The sequence below is a fragment of the Coregonus clupeaformis genome, chromosome 12 (assembly GCF_020615455.1).
Source record: "Coregonus clupeaformis isolate EN_2021a chromosome 12, ASM2061545v1, whole genome shotgun sequence".
Lineage (NCBI taxonomy): Eukaryota > Metazoa > Chordata > Actinopteri > Salmoniformes > Salmonidae > Coregonus > Coregonus clupeaformis.
In genome coordinates, this window is record NC_059203.1 from 17,695,935 (window position 1) to 17,711,315 (window position 15,381).

General features: G+C 42.5%; 1 protein-coding gene across 3 annotated transcripts in view; it reads left to right on the plus strand.

The window, feature by feature from the left end:
• LOC121578809 (E3 ubiquitin-protein ligase RNF123) overlaps positions 1–15,381 on the plus strand; it is a 266,423-nt gene that overhangs the window by 97,297 nt on the left and 153,745 nt on the right. For all 3 annotated transcript variants that reach the window (XM_045223719.1, XM_045223721.1, XM_045223720.1), the window contains exons 31-32: positions 3,780–3,919; positions 10,939–11,127. In XM_045223719.1, coding sequence (XP_045079654.1) covers positions 3,780–3,919; positions 10,939–11,127 — 329 coding nt within the window. The remainder of the gene's footprint in view (positions 1–3,779; positions 3,920–10,938; positions 11,128–15,381) is intronic.

Here is a 15,381-nt window from a genome sequence, read left to right on the forward strand (position 1 = left end):
TGACTAAATACTTTCCCCCCCCCACTGTATTACACTATGCATTCATTGCAACACTTCTTCCTCAGTTTGAACACAAATGTTTTCAATTTTTGGTGAGTTAAACCATTATTTTGACCACGACTGTATATGGTGACAGTTTTATCCGCAGCATAAATACATGCTCTTGTTAACGCAATTAATTCAGCAGCCTGAGTTGATGACACTGGTATTTTATATGCTTCAATGCAGTTTCCTTCATTATCCACAACTGAATGTCCTGATAATACCGTTTTATCATCTGGTCTCAGATGGCGGCAGGTAGCTTAGTGGGTAAGAGCGTTGTGCCAGTAACCGAAAGGTCACTGGTTCTAATCCCCGAGAGCGTTGTGCCAGTAACCGAAAGGTCACTGGTTCTAATCCCCGAGAGCGTTGTGCCAGTAACCGAAATGTTCAGTACTGCAGACCTTGGTTGGCTGAATACGCAGTGTATGATTCGATACTGTGCTGTGCATAGGCCTCAAACCCATTCTTTATGATGATTCTTACACACCAAAGGACTCAAACCTGACACTTGATCACACTTTATGATTTCTTACACATTAAAAGACCCTACGCCCAATCTTGTTAAACCCACTCTCCTTCTCCTCTGTTTTTACTCATTACTCTGAACACACCCTGTTTTGAATCATAGCACCATGTCATTGTCTAATTTGACATACTCGAATACCACTCATCTATTCCCCTCAAAAAAATATTACATTTTAAATGTTCGTCACAGCTCAGCTTTACCACAGATAAGCAGAATTTAACATAATACAAAAATGAAAGTGTGCTTACCCGTCAGCTCAACCATATCCTGTTCGTTTAGACGCCAATCTGTTATGAGTTTCTCCGGTAGCAAGTAATTCAGGATGCAAGAGAATAGTTCAACACTAAGATGGAGAGTTGATACAAAGTATTTCATATTACGGTACAGGATTCAACATGACAAGCGGCACGTGAGTAGCCTATTGTCATTCGAAGGACTGTCAGTTGAAGTCGGAAGTTTACATACACCTTAGCCAAATACATTTAAACTCAGTTTTTCACAATTCCTGACATTTAATCCTAGTAAAAATTCCCTGTCTTAGGTCAGTTAGGATCACCACTTTTTTTTTAAGAATGTGAAATGTCATAATAATAGTAGAGATTTATTTCAGCTTTTATTTATTTCATCACATTCCCAGTGGGTCAGAAGTTTACATACACTCAATTAGTATTTGGTAGCATTGCCGTTAAATTGTTTAACTTGGGTAAAATGTTTCGGGTAGCCTTCCACAAGCTTCCCACAATAAGTTGGGTGAATTTTGGCCCATTCCTCCTGACAGAGCTTGTGTAACTGAGTCAGGCTTGTAGGCCTCCTTGCTCGCACACGCTTTTTCAGTTCGGCCCACAAATGTTCTATAGGATTGAGGTCAGGGCTTTGTGATGGCCACTCCAATACCTTGACTTTGTTATCCTTAAGCTATTTTGCCACAACTTTGGAAGTATGCTTGGGGTCATTGTCCATTTGGAAGACCCATTTGCGACCAAGCTTCAACTTCCTGACTGATGTCTTGAGTTTCTGCCTATAGGAAGGGAGGAGCAAAATGGAGTTGTGGTCAGATTTGCCAAAAGGAGGACGGGGGAGGGCCTTATAACCATCCCGGAAGTTCGAATAGCAATGGTCGAAGATTTTAGCAGCCCGAGTACAACAGTTGATATGTTGAAAGAACTGCTGCAGCCTAGTCCTCAAACTTGCAGCCTCAGGATATGTGGTTTCCAGTTTGCATTAAGTCCAGTAAAGTTATTTGAGGGCCGTCGTGGTATCGGCTTGAGGGGGGATATACACGGCCGTGACTATAACCGAAGAAAAGTCTTGTGGGAGATAATACGGTCAGCATTTGATTGTGAGGTATTCTAGGTCGGGTGAACAGAAGGACTTGAGTTCCTGTATGTTACTACAATTACACCATGAATCGTTTATCATGAAACACACACCTCTGCCCTTCTGCTACCCGGAGAGAGATTTATTTCTGTCTGTGTGATGAACTGAGAACCCATCTGGCTGGACCGATTTCGACAGAATATCATATATTTCTGTGAAACAAAGTATGTTACAGGCCCTGAAGTCTCTCTGAAAATAAATCCTTGCCCTGAGCTCGTCGACTTTGTCATCCAAAGACTGAACAGTAGCGAGTAATATACTTGGAAGCGGTGGGTGGTGTGCGTGCCTCCTAAGTCGAACCAGCAGGCCGCTCCGAGTGCCTCTCCTCTGCCGGCGATGTTTTGGGTCAGCCACTGGAATCAGTTAAATTGCCCTGGGGAGAGCAAACAAAGGATCTGTTTCGGGATAGTCGTATTCCTGGTCGTAATGCTGGTAGTTCTGGTGAGTTATCGGTGCTCTGATATCCAGTAGTTTTTCCCGGCTGTACGTAATGATACAAAACCATTTCTGAGCTAATAATGTAAAAAATAATACATAAAAAAAAAAAGTTTCCTAAGAGCTAGTCGCGATTCCGTCTTCGTCGGCGCCAGTTGGTTGTCATGTGTCTGTGTGGATAACAGTGATGGGTGGACTGGAGGAGGTGTGAAGTCAACGTGTGTAATGTGAGAGGAAAGGAAAGGAGAGATTGGACTGGATAATATAACATACTGTCCATCCATCAATCCCTTATCCAATCTCCCTAGACAGTGGAGGAGAGGAGAGGAGAAAGGAAATTAAAGGAGACATCAGACAGAATAATAGAACATTATACTCCCTCCATCAGCTCGGTAGGAGTCAAAGATGAGGATCTCTTCATCCATCCAGTACATCCCCTTCAAGCTGCTGTCCTCTGTCTGTCCTATAGCTATCCCCTGCTGCCCAGTAAATCCCTTGTCTAATCCCTATAGGCTGGTAGGCTCAGCGTGCAGCCCCACACTGTTAATTAAATCTAAAGGTTATCTCTCCTTAAGGAGCGACAACACTGTCCTGCTAAATGATTGGTTGGTACGCTTGACAAGGTTTATTGAGAATCTCTTGTCCTCCAAAGAGCGCCGTTACAATGCTGTTGTCATGTGAGATGTGGATTTTTTTCGCTCTCTCTCTGTCTCGCTCGCTCTCTCTGTCGCTCTCTCTCTCTGTGTTCTCAGTGTGAAGGACGGGGGGGTATGAGAGGTCATCCACAGTGCAGGGACGGAGGGGGAGGGGGGGGGGGTGTGTGAGAGGTTCTCTCACCCCCCGTCCCTGCACTGTGGAGGACTCTCAAGACCTGACGTCACGCTTCACCCACAGTCTCTGACGTCACGCTTCACCCACAGTCTCTGACACTTCCTGCTTCACCCACGGTCTCTGACACATCCCGCTTCACCCACGGTCTCTGACACATAATCTATTCTGCTCCAGTGCATCTCTTTATCCAATCTGAATAGAAAATGTAATTATGTAAAATCTGTTATGGTTAGTATGTCATTAGTATCATGTAGGGATATGTATGTTTTTGATCAATCTATTCTGTATGCTGTTTTATCAACCCCAACTCTGCACAGCGTCATGCTGTTAGTTACGGTTAGGGCTATGTTATCTGCTGCTGGGACGCGATTATGGGTTGTGAATAAAACTGATTAAAACAGAAGACAATCACTTATTTCTTTTTTTTTGTTTCAAAAATGTTTTGCCATGGTGTTCCGTACCAAAGGGTCTTTGGTCCTACTGAACATGGTCCTGGTGTGTAACCTGCAGTATTCTCTCCTCTAATTGGTTGTGTGACAGTATTCTCCTCTCTGATTGGTCGTTACAGAGCCATGCCCATCCCTCCTGCTGCAGAGACACATGGCGGAGCTGCTCTCTCTGGATAAAGACATGGCAGCCTCCTTCCTCAACTCTGTCCTCAACCAGCTCAACTGGGCCTTCTCTGAGTTCATAGGCATGATCCAGGAGGTAAGCACGGTCTTTCCATAGAAATTGGCATCGCTCCCTGCTAGGGCTGACTCCAATTAGTCGACTGGTCGATTATTTGGTCGATAGGCTGTTTTTTTTTTTTTGACGAGCAGTAGCAAATATATATTTAAATTCTTATGGTACACGAGTGTTTGATTTAGAGACGTGCACAATGTGTCTCTCGAAAATGCACAATGCAAGTCTCTCTAAAATGCACAATGCAAGTCTCACTAAAATGCACGTCTCTCTAAAATGCACAGTGCACGTCTCTCCCGCCAATTTGTGCACGTTCATTGTTTCATAACTTCATTGTGTGAATTCTTTACCTTGATTGTTAGTGTCTATCAATTCCCCATTACATACAGTGCATTCGGAAAGTATTCAGACCCCTTTACTTTTTCCACATTCTGTTACATTACAGCCTTATTCTAAAATGGATTACATTGTTTTTTCCCCTCATTAATCTACACACAATACCCCATAATGACAAAGCAAAAACACATTTTAAAAAATTGTTGCAAATAAAAAAAGAAAATAAAAAAAGAAAGGAAATATCACATTTACGTAAGTATTCAGATCCTTTACTCAGTACTTTGATGAAGCACCTTTGGCAGCGATTACAGCCTCGAGTCTTCTTGGGTATGACGCTGCAAGCTTGGCACACCTGTATTTGGGGAGTTTCTCCCATTCTTCTCTGCAGATCCTCTCAAGCTCTGTCAGGTTGGATGGGGAGCGTCGCTGCACAGCTATTTTCAGGCCTCTCCCGAGATGTTCGATCGGGTTGAAGTCCGGGCTCTGGCTGGGCCACTCAAGGACATTCAGAGACTTGTCCCAATGCCACTCCTGCGTTGTCTTGGCTGTGTGCTTAATGTCGTTGTCCTGTTGGAAGGTGAACCTTCGCCCCAGTCTGAGGTCCTGAGCGCTCTGGAGCAGGTTTTCATTAAGGATCTCTCTGTACTTTGCTCCGTTCATCTTTCCCTCGATCCTGACTAGTCTCCCAGTCCCTACCACTGAAAAACATCCCTACAGCATGATGTTGCCACCACCGTGCTTCACTGTAGGGATGGTGCCAGGTTTCCTCCAGACGTGACGCTTGGCATTCAGGCCAAAGAGTTCAGTCTTGGTTTCATCAGAGCAGAGAATCTTGTTTCTCATGGTCTGAGAGTCCTTTAGGTGCCTTTTGGCAAACTCCAAACGGGCTGTCATGTGCCTTTTACTGAGGAGTGGCTTCCGTCTGGCCACTCTACCATAAAGGCCTGATTGGTGGAGTACTGCAGAGATGGTTGTCCTTCTGGAAGGTTCTCCCATCACCACAGAAAAACTCTGGAGCTCTGTCAGAGTGACCATCAAGTTCTTCGTCACCTCCCTGACCAAGGCCCTTCTCCCCCGATTGCTCAGTTTGGCCGGGCGGCCAGCTCTAGGAAGAGTCTTGGTGGTTCCAAACTTCTTCCATTTAAGAATGATGGAGGCCACTGTGTTCTTGGGGACCTTAAATGCTGCAGAAATGTTTTGGTACCCTTCCCCAGATCTGTGCCTCGACACAATCCTGTCTTGAAGCTCTACGAACAATTCCTTTGACCTCATGGCTTTGTTTTTGCTCTGACGTGCATTGTCAACTGTGGGACGTTATATAAACATGGTCACGGAGGGGGGAGGGAAGGTCACGGAGGGGGAGGGAAGGTCACGGGGCGGGGGGAAGGTCACGGGGCGGGGGGTCACGGAGGGGGAGGGAAGGTCACGGGGGGAAGGTCACGGGGGGAAGGTCACGGGGGGGTCACGGAGGGGGGAGGGAAGGTCATGGGGGGAAGGTCACGGGGGGTGTTGAAGGGTAAAAGACCCTCCTATACTACTTATGTAGAGGAGCTCAGTTCTGGTGACTTTTATAAAAGGACATTCTACTTCAAAATTAATGAAAATATGTATGCTGACACCATCTAAAATAGAATTTCCACCTCCCGAAATTAGCCCAATAACACATTGGTAAAATGATTTGGTAAAATGATTTTAACATATTGGGCCATGTACAGTATATAGCCTACGCATGATCCATATTATCAGGTATGCTATTAGCAATAAACTTTATCACCTTTAGCCCAACTGATGCAGCAAAGTGCAAATAAATAGGCTGAAGCATGGGGTTGCAGTTACCCTGTTGGGCTAATCGTTAGCCAGATCTCAAATGTCATCTTTTTACTAGTTATTATCATATTGATTAATTTTATGTCCCAAAAAAATCTTGCATAAACATGGAATATAATGTGGGCCCACCTGTTAGGGAAACTTGGGGTAACTCGTCGCCCGGGGTAAAACGCCCCCTGCCTGTACACAATTTCCACTACTCTTGCTCAACAAAAAATATTATCTGTCTCATCATGATTTTGAGGTAGAGAAGGCGTTGTACCCCAAGTCACCCTACAATTGACCGGTGTTACATTTAGCCCCACTCTCCCCTATGCACTCACTGCGAATTGCGGAGCGGTACTTAACCATGCTTCTGCTATATTTTTAACATTTACATTTTACGTCATTTAGCAGACGCTCTTATCCAGAGCGACTTACAGGAGCAATTAGGGTTAAGTGCCTTGCTCAAGGGCACATCGACAGATTTTTCACCTATTCGGCTCGGGGATTAGAACCAGCGACCTTTCGGTTACTGGCACAACGCTCTTACCCACTAAGCCACCTGCCGCCGCCCTATAAAACCCTGGTTTAACATGGTGCAGTTTGCGCATATTTAGGAGTTGAGAAATAAATATAAAGTAGGAATGGAAAAGCTGGGATTCCCCTCTTTTTAACAAAAGCCATTAAAACTGCTGTTTCCCCACAATTGCAAGAATTGTTGTCATTGACTGCTTGTCAGAATGCATGTTTCCCTCCCTATGGCAACGATAAAGTGAATGCACCACGAGAGGAATATTTATCTAGCATAGAACACAACAACTTGCCGACTTGGTAAATGGATAAACTATTCTACTATGGGGTTGTTGGATTTTTCTATTAATTATTCGCTTTGTTTGCAGAGGAAAGGTACAGGAATGTTCTAGCATCTTCAAAATGCGCCTCAGCAGAAATATCTGTTCATCTTCCATATTTTTATTTTTTTGTGTGGCGACAATGATTTTGCCGTGGCGCAGCACCACAGCAAAATGAGTGCAGCGCACAACCTATGCTACACTTGTGAGAAACAAGTTTTGGTTTATTTTATTATATTTACGAGTTTTGTCAATGTAGTCATTGTCTTTTGTTTGGAGCGCTACTGTCAATGTTGAGTAAGGACGCGCACGCATCGAAGCAGGCCTATAGGCTACCTGGCCTGCGCGCAAATGTAGGCATATAAATGTGTCCATTTGGGGATCTGATTAGTATTTCTGATTGGCTTAACGCACCACCACGAATGACCTGTGGAGCTTCTCAAAGTAATGTTTTCTTCATCTCAAACAGCAAGCAAACGAAGTCTGATTATACATCCATTGAGAATTGCAATAGTTCCTCAATGTATTAGAACAATCTTTCCAGCTCTCTCCCTTTCGATAGCCAAAAAAAATGTCATGCTCTGATCCAGTGGAAACGTCATAAAATTGTTCTACCCGATGAGCTCTTATCCCTTGATCAAAATAGCCTACATCAGTGTCTGTCCCGAGCTCACTGGCGTGGGAAACTCTGAGGGCCCAGAATATTTTACACAATGATCCCAAGTTGATAGTTGATACGGTGTTTCAATTTCGTTGCAGACAGGCCACGCGTAGCCAATGTGATTTATAGGATATTTATTTTTATCAGGATATTTTCTGCCTGCGGGCTGCAATGTTTTTATTTGTTGGCTTTTTGTAGGCTATTTTTTACATCGTTGGCAATGGCAGTTAAAGTTTTTTTTTTTTTTTTTTTGGTTTGTATAATTTTTATTTAGATTTGGATAGAGTTTTGATTAACCACATGACAATTTTCGATATACGAAGACGTTATTATAAATTTAAATGAAACTCTTCCACAAAAATCTGCATATGAAAACCCTAACTGGCACGCAGATCGGTAGAAATGTGAAGATAAATTTGCCGACTCCTTGTGTAGCCTGTTAATGGCAGAATCTGTGAAAGCCAGCAGGAGCGGGAGGAGAATGGTCAGGTTAAGGTTTTTCTCTTCCTGTTATCTTAATCTCTAGCTTCCTCTTGAGTCATTAGTGTCTTATTTCATCAAACAGCATTAGACAAGCATATAAAACACAGGGGGTGTGTCTATATAGGGAAAAATACACATTTAGAAAGAACCGACATCTTTCGGTCTACCAATATTTTTTTGTTGTCGGGGACAACCCCCTGCTTACAGTAGCACAAGGTAAAAAAAGTTTAGCGTCACCAAGTTAGTTTGATCCAAGAGGAATGCCTAAACACTGTGTGATGTCACTCATATCACCCCAGCACAGGCAGATATTGGGATTCCACGTTTACCGCTGTCCAAGGCGCTGAACATCTCAGATCACCACTATTTGCGTGTTTTACATAGGACCTTCAACACTTCCACAGTTCAAAGAGAGCCTGTAAAGCAGCCTTTCTCAAAACCTAAGTCCTTGGAACGGTCCGCAGGCATATCCCTAATGGAAAAACTCCTACAGATTGCAATGGATTTGTCTCAATCCACTGAATGCGCTACTTAGTTCATAGAAAACGCTTTCTATTTTATTCCTACGAATTTGGCTGTAGTTCTATTAGCTATGCTGACCCCATAAACATAAAGGTAAGACTCTCAGGAACATGCTTTCATAAAGTATTCACATTCCTTGACTTATTCCACATTTTGTTGTTGTTACAGCCTGAATTCAAAATAAAATAAAAATATCTCACCCATCTACACACAATACCCCATAATGACAATGTGAAAACAACATGTTTTTAGATTTTTTTTTTGTAAATGTATTGAAAATGAAATACAGATACATCTCATTCACGTAAGTATTCACACCCCTGAGTCAATACATGTTAGAATCACCTTTGGCAGCGATTACAGCTGTGTGTCTTTCTGGGTACGTTTCTAAGAGATATGCAACATTTGCCCATTATTCTTTTCAAAATTATTCAATCTCTGTCAAATTGGTTTGTTGATCATTGCTAGATAACCATTTTCAGGTCTTGCCATAGATTTTCAAGCGGTTTTAAGTCAAAACTGTAACTCTGCCACTCTGGAACATTCTGGAACATTCATTGTCATCATGGTAACCAACTCCAGTGTAGATTTGGCCTTGTGTTTTAGGTTATTGTCCTGCTGAAAGGTGAATTCATCTCCCAGTGTCTGGTGGAAAGCAGACTGAACCAGGTTATCCTCTAGGATTTTAAGCTGCGCTTAGCTCCATTACAATTTTTATTTTATTTTTCCTGATAAACTCCCCAGTAGTTAATGATTACAAACATACCCATAACATGATGCAACCTCAACTATGCTTGAAAATATGGAGAGTGGTACTCAGTAATGTGTTCTATTGGATTTGCATTTTTTGCAGTGTTACTTTAGTGTCTTGTTGCAATCAGGATGCATGTTTTGGAATATTCTTATTCTGTAGAGGCTTCCTTCTTTTCACTCTGTCGATTAGGTTAGTATTGTGGAGTAACTACAATGTTGTTGATCCATCCTCAGTTTTCTCCTGTTACAGCCATTAAACTCTTAACTATTTTAAAGTCACAATTGGCCTCATGGTGAAATCCCTGAGCGGTTTCCTTGCTCTCCGGCAACTGAGTTAGTGTGTATTGATACACCATTCAAAGTATAATTAATAACTAATTTTTTTACTTCACCATGCTCAAAGGGATATTCCGTATTTTTTTTATTAATTTTTTTTTACCCAAGAAGGGTGCCCTTCTTTGCGAGGCATTGGAAAACCTCCCTGATCTTTGTGGTTGAATCTGTGTTTGAAATGTATTGCTCGCCTGAGGGACCTTACAGATAATTGTATGTGTGGGGTACAGAGATGAGGTAGTCATTAAAAAAATCTTGTTAAACACTATTATTGCACACAGTGAGTCCATGCAACTTATTATGTGACTTGTTAAGCAAATTTTTACTACTGAACATATTTAGGCTTGCCATCACAAAGGGGTTGAATACTTATTGACTCAAGACATTTCAGCTTTAATTTTTTATATATTTGTAAAAGATTACAAAAACATAATTCCACTTTGACATTATGGGGTGTTGTATGTAGGCCAGTAACAGAAACATCGACATTTTATATATTTTAAATTCAGGCTTTAACGCGTCAAAATGTGTGAATACTTTCTGAAGGCATTGTACGTGTCTTCTGTTTCCCTGTACGATAAGGCCCGCAGGAAATATTTAAAGGGATCGTGGCAAAATCGCATTTGAAAGCAATGCATATATTATTTTGTACACACACACACACACACACAATTATTACCTGACATTTTCATGTAACTTCCCAATACCTTTGAGGCATTTCAGTCTCTACAAACCATAGGCCTAAATCCTTCAAATTGAAATGTCTTACCTGATTGGACATATGATTACCATATTATTGTGTTATTTAGGTGTGTCTGAGGCCAAAATCAAATGTTATCTCAAATAATTTAGAGAATCAAGTAGCTAGATAGTAATAACAGACCATCTTAAAATTCGGGTCTCCCGAGTGGCGCAGTGGTCTAAGGCACTGCATCGCAGTGCTAGCTGTGCCACTAGAGCGGTTCGAATCCAGGCTCGGGAGACCCATGGGGCGGCGCTCAATTGGCTCAGCGTCGTCCAGGGTAGGGGAGGGAATGGCCGGCAGGGATGTAGCTCAGTTGGTAGAGCATGGTGTTTACAACGCCAGGGTTGTGGGTTTGATTCCCACGGTGGGCCAGTATGTAAAAATAATGTATGCACTCACAAACTGTCGCTCTGGATAAGAGTGTCAGCTAAATGACGTAAATGTAAATGTTAAAACAATGTAATGTGTTGCGGTAGTAGATTTTGTTGGGAGAAATTCTACTGTAAAGGACCTTAATGATCATGTTTCTCTCTCTCGCCCCCCCCTTCAGATTCAGCAGGCAGCTGAACGTCCTGAGCGTAACTTTGTGGACACACGGCAGCTGAAGGTGTGTGCTACGTGTTTCGACCTGTCGGTCAGCCTGCTGCGTGTCCTAGAGATGACCGTCACCCTGGTCCCACAGATCTTCCTCGACTGGACACGCCCCTCCGCTGAACTGCTGCTCAGACGATTGGCTCAGGTGAGACAGCACAGGATTTGATTTGTAGATGAAGTGGTTGGTTGATTGAATGATGGGTTGATTGAATGACTGTTTTGTTGTACTTTGAGAGGAAGTTCTTTCAACAGCTCATAAGGTACATACTTCAATGTAAGCTTGGAAAGGAAGAGTAGAATGCTGACCAAGGCCACATCCAGAAACACCCCCTACCATCTAACCCCTAGACTTTTTTTAAGTTGCATCTACGACCAAATGTACAAGCTGTCTTTTTTGTTATATGCACTTACACAACTAAGCTACTGTCACTTAAAAAAGAATATGTTACAAGTACTTAAAAGTGTGTAATTGTTTAGGTCAACTTAAAAAAACGTAAAGTTCTCATCAACTTTTTTAGCGTCAGTGTTACTTAAAGTGTTTGAGTGTGTGAAACCAGATGAATACTACAGTATTCATATACTAATATACATATACTAAATACTACAGTGAAATGACATGGAAAGAAGTCAGTTACTCTCTGATCCCGAACACAGAAGGCAGGAAGGGGAAGGAATGTCAACGTATGAGTGACAGGAAGGCAACGGAATTCATTAATTAAAAAAAATCCCCATCAAGATCTGTCAGTTTAAGCTAGAGAGATGTTTTTTTTTTTTTGCAATCCAAGTCTCAATCCACCGCATCCGTTCGATATCGCACTTCCGCATCTGCGGTGAAGAGTGTCTGAGCTCAGACCATGAGGCATCCTGTAAATCCGTCTTCTCGCTAAATCGTCTGTATGGTTTGGGCTACACACTAATATGGTTCCCTCTGTGGAAAGGTGAGTCTCTCACGAATACGTACATGTCGGTTGTTTTTGCTCGAGGAACCGAGGCCTGTACTCAGGAGCGGGATCGATTTTGAGGTGGAGGTTCCGTCTTGGTCTGGGGCGGTGTGTCACAGCATCATCGGACTGAGCTTGTTGTCATTGCAGGCAATCTCAATGCTGTGCGTTACAGGGAAGACATCCTCCTCCCTCATGTGGTACCCTTCCTGCAGGCTCATCCTGACATGACCCTCCAGCATGACAATGACACCAGCCATACTGCTCGTTCTGTGCGTGATTTCCTGCAAGACAGGAATGTCAGTGTTCTGCCATGGCCAGCGAAGAGCCCGGATCTCAATCCCATTGAGCACGTCTGGGACCTGTTGGATCGGAGGGTGAGGGCTAGGGCCATTCCCCACAGAAATGTCCGGGAACCTGCAGGTGCCTTGGTGGAAGGGTGGGGTAACATCTCACAGCAAGAACTGGCAAATCTGGTGCAGTCCATGAGGAGGAGATGCACTGCAGTACTTAATGCAGCTGGTGGCCACACCAGATACTTACTGTTACTTTTGATTTTGACCCCCCCCCCCTTTGTTCAGGGACACATTATTCAATTTCTGTTAGTCACATGTCTGTGGAACTTGTTCAGTTTATGTCTCAGTTGTTGAATCTTGTTATGTTCATAGAAATATTTACACGTTAAGTTTGCTGAAAATAAACGCAATTGACAGTGAGAGGACATTTTTTTTTTTTTTGCTGAGTTTATACAGTTGAAGTCGGAAGCTTACATACACCTTAGCCAAATACATTTAAATTCAGTTTTAACACAATTCCTGACATTTAATCCTAGTAAAAATTCCCTGTCTTAGGTCAGTTAGGATCACTACTTTATTTTAAGAATGTGAAATGTCAGAATAATAGTAGAGTGATTTATTTCAGCTTTTATTTCTTTCATCACACTCCCAGTGGGTCAGAAGTTTACATACACTCAATTAGTATTTGGTAGCATTGCCTTTTAAATTGTTTAACTTGGGTCAAATGTTTTGGGTAGCCTTCCACAAGCTTCCCACAATAAGTTGGGTGAATTTTGGCCCATTCCTCCAGACAGTGCTGGTGTAACTGAGTCAGGTTTGTAGGCCTCCTTGCTCGCACACGCTTTTTCAGTTCTGCCCACACATTTTATATAGGATTAATGTCGGGGCTTTGTGATGGCCACTCCAATACCTTGACCTTGTTGTCCTTAAGCCATTTAGCCACAACTTTGGAAGTATGCTTGGGGTCATTGTCCATTTGGAAGACCCATTTGCGACCAAGCTTTAACTTCCAGACTGATGTCTTGAGATGTTGCTTCAATATATCCACATAATTTTCCTTCCTCATGATGCTATCTATTTTGTGAAGTGCACCAGTCCCTCCTGCAGCAAAGCACCCCCACAGCATGATGCTACCACCCCCGTGCTTCACGGTTGGGATGGTGTTCTTCGGTTTGTAAGCAACCCCCTTTTCCTCCAAACATAACGATGGTCATTATGGCCAAACAGTTCTATTTTTGTTTCATCAGACCAGAGGACATTTCTCCAAAAAGTATGATCTTTGTCCCCATGTGCAGTTGCAAACCATAGTCTGGCTTTTTTATGGTGGTTTTGGAGCACTGACTTCTTCCTTGCTGAGCAGCCTTTCAGGTTATGTCGATATAGGACTCCTTTTACTGTGGATATAGATACTTTTGTACCTGTTTCCTCCAGCATCTTCACAAGGTCCTTTGCTGCTGTTCTGGGATTGATGTGCACTTTTCGCACCAAAGTACGTTAATCTCTAGGAGACAGAACGCGTCTCCTTCCTGAGCGGTATGACGGCTGTGTGGTCCCATGGTGTTTATACTTGCGTACTATTGTTTGTACAGATGAACGTGGTACCTTCAGGCGTTTGGAAATTGCTCCCAAGGATGAGCCAGACTTGTGGAGGTCTACAATTTTTTTTATGAGGTCTTGGTTGATTTCTTTTGATTTCCCCATGATGTCAAGCAAAGAGGCACTGAGTTTGAAGGTAGGCCTTGAAATACATCCACAGGTACACCTCCAATTGACTCAAATGATGTCAATTAGCCTATCAGAAGCTTCTCAAGCCATGACATTATTTTCTGGAATTTTCCAAGCTGTTTAAAAGGCACAGTCAACTTAGTGTATGTAAACTTCTGACCCAATGGAATTGTAATACAGTGAATTATAAGTGAAATAATCTGTCTGCAAACAATTGTTGGAAAGATTACTTGTGTCATGCACTAAGTAGATGTCCTAACCGACTTGCCAAAATTATAGTTTGTTAACAAGACATTTGTGGAGTGGTTGAAAAACAAGACTCCAACCTAAGTGTATGTAAACTTCCGACTTCAACTGTATATCTCAGATAGAGGACAGACACTTCCGAACAAACTTCCTTTTATTTTAATTTTTTTATGTTGTTCCATATAGTGAGTCTGTTATTCAATGTGTTTGTATGGGCTAATAGCATTAAGGCCAAATTCAATGTTTCATCAAATAATATTGTAATCTTTTTTTGGACGCTTCAAGGGGTCTTAAAATTCAAGATCAAATAGATAAATGATCCTTGGCATGACCTTCTTAAAACATTTCCATATAGCTTAGTAGAACCCCCCCCTGCCCCGGGTTAGACAGTAGAGGGTAAACAAAAAAGTGGCTAAACAAGTTTATCGTCTGTGTACTGCTGGATGTTCCCTGTGGCTCATCGTAAACACACACACACACACGGGAGAGCGGATCATCAACGGACACCTGTCCTGTTCTCTAATGAACGTTGAAGGGTAATAGTGTTGAATTCATTAGGAAGTCTTCAGAGGAGCTTTTGAAATGTGCTGTTATCTTTTAATCATCACTCACCATCACCACCTCTCTCCTTCAGTGCCATGAGTTGTTTTCATGCAATACAAGGTGTGTGTGACATCACTGTGTGTGTATTAGTGCCAGTCCCATGTGAATGAACACTCTTCCTCCAGCTAGGTTGGAATCAGCAGCTAATTTAAGCTAACCCCTGGAACAGCATGTTCTCTCGCTCTCTCGGTCTCTCTCTCTCTGTTTCTGTCTCTGTTTCTCTCTCTCTCTCTGTTTCTTTCAATTCAATTTCAATTTAAGGGCTTTATTGGCATGGGAAACGTATGTTAACATTGCCAAAGCAAGTGAAGTAGATAGTAAACAAAAGTGAAATAAACTTTCTCTGTCTCTTTCTCTCGGTTTCTCTCTCTCTCGTTCTCTCTCTGTTTCTCTGTCTCTGTTTCTCTGTCTGTTTCTCTGTCTCTGTTTCTGTCTCTCTCTTTCTCTCGGTCTCTCTCTCTGTTTCTCTCGCTGTTTCTCTGTCTCTCTCGTTCTCTCTCTGTTTCTCTGTCTCTGTTTCTCTCTCTCTCTTTCTCTCTCTGTTTCTCTCGCTGTTTCTCTGTCTCTCTCGTTCTCTCTCTGTTTCTC